This window comes from Asparagus officinalis, chromosome 1, assembly GCF_001876935.1.
Source record: "Asparagus officinalis chromosome 1, Aspof.V1, whole genome shotgun sequence".
Taxonomy (NCBI): Eukaryota; Viridiplantae; Streptophyta; class Magnoliopsida; order Asparagales; family Asparagaceae; genus Asparagus; species Asparagus officinalis.
In genome coordinates, this window is record NC_033794.1 from 111,516,463 (window position 1) to 111,518,045 (window position 1,583).

Genomic DNA, 1,583 nt, shown 5'->3' on the forward strand with positions numbered 1-1,583 from the left:
CAAAAATGAAGTTCTTTTGAAGTTGAAAGAATAAAGGGATAACCGATGATGCAAAAAAAATGTCAAAGATAATGAAATATTCTTTCAATTTCAATGCCTTTTTAACTAGAGTGGCTAATTCCAAGTCATTTAAAAGACTTGAGGTAATTAGTTCAAAATAGGCTAAATGGCACTCAAATACCCTATTGTTTCATCATCATGTCAACTCGACACCATAAGTTGTAAAAAATACCACTTTGATACATTAATTTACAAAACAAAAAGTAATACTTTAATGCCATAAGTTGCTAAAAATTGGCACTTAAATACCATATTATTTTATTATTTTTACACTTAAATATTTAAAATTGTAAAAAACAGCACTTAAACCTAAGTTGTAGAAAGCAGTACTTTAACATCTTAAGTTGTAAGAAAGTAACATTTTAATATCTTCCGTTAGTTGTAAGATCATATTCCTAAGAATATTTCCATAATAACTAACTAACAGAAGGCAGTAACGTATTGATTTTTTACAGCTTAGGATATCAATTTGCTAATTTTTACAAAACTCAGATTATATACAAGAGTGAAGGCGGTGAAACAATAACGTATTTAAGTGCCATTTTAGCCTAACTTAGATTATATATAAGACTATCTCCAGCAGGTGGGTTTTGGGGGGTTTTTTTGCTCCAGCAGGTGGGCTTTTGGGAGGTGAAATGAAAAATCGGTTTCGGATGGGTGAAAATTTCACCTCCGGCTTTTGCGGGGTGAAATTAATTGAGCTCATGTATCAAGCCATGTGTCAAGGCTTGATTGGTTGGAGTTTTTTGTTTTACTCCTAATTTTTAAATGATATTTTGGGAGATAAATACTAGGAATTAATTTATAATTTTTATATCAATAATTTTTATTTTTTCACCTCTATAAATAGAGATTAGTCTTGTGTAATTTGGACACAAAAAAAAATCTGAGTTTTCAACACATTATATCAATTAATAATATATATTATTTATGTAAATATTAAAAAATTATAATTATAAATAAATGAGTTATATTAGTAATAATAATAGTAGTAGTAGTAATATATATGAAATAAGAAAAAGAAATGAATAAATAAGGTGGGGTATATATCACCTATCTGCGAGTTGAGGGCTCGCGGTTCAACCGCGAGCCAAATAGCTTTTTTGAATAATTTGACCCCCACTGTTTCCCTCTGCGAGTTGCTGGCTCGCGGTCCAACAGCGAGCCAAAAAACTTTTTCGTCCCAGATATGAAGACCCGGCGGACTAAGTTCATAATATTGAAACAGTGAGTGGGGTTAAAATCGGAATAAGATTTGGTGGGCTAAAAATTTCCAGGAAGAGAAAGAGTTATGACAGAGTGACGACAGGCTACTTCCTCTCTATAAATAATAATTAAATATCACCTCTCTCTCTCTCTCTCCGAATACCCTCGTTGATTTCTTCTCTCTTCTGAATTTCCTCTTCGATCCCCCCTCTATCTCTCTCTTAATCATCAGCCATGGCGTCTCTAGACACCGACATCAACATGGTCCCCGCTGGCGAGGGGTCGAGCGCCGCCGCCACCGCCACCGCCACCGCCGG

At 34.1% G+C, this 1,583-nt stretch overlaps 1 protein-coding gene across 1 annotated transcript in view; it reads left to right on the forward strand.

Annotated features, from left to right (window-relative positions):
* Window positions 1,311-1,583, forward strand: part of LOC109828983 (RING-box protein 1a-like) — a 9,107-nt gene continuing 8,834 nt past the window's right edge. The window contains exon 1 of the mRNA XM_020396010.1: window positions 1,311-1,578. Within this exon, the coding sequence (XP_020251599.1) occupies window positions 1,501-1,578 (78 nt within the window). The 5' untranslated portion in view covers window positions 1,311-1,500. The remainder of the gene's footprint in view (window positions 1,579-1,583) is intronic.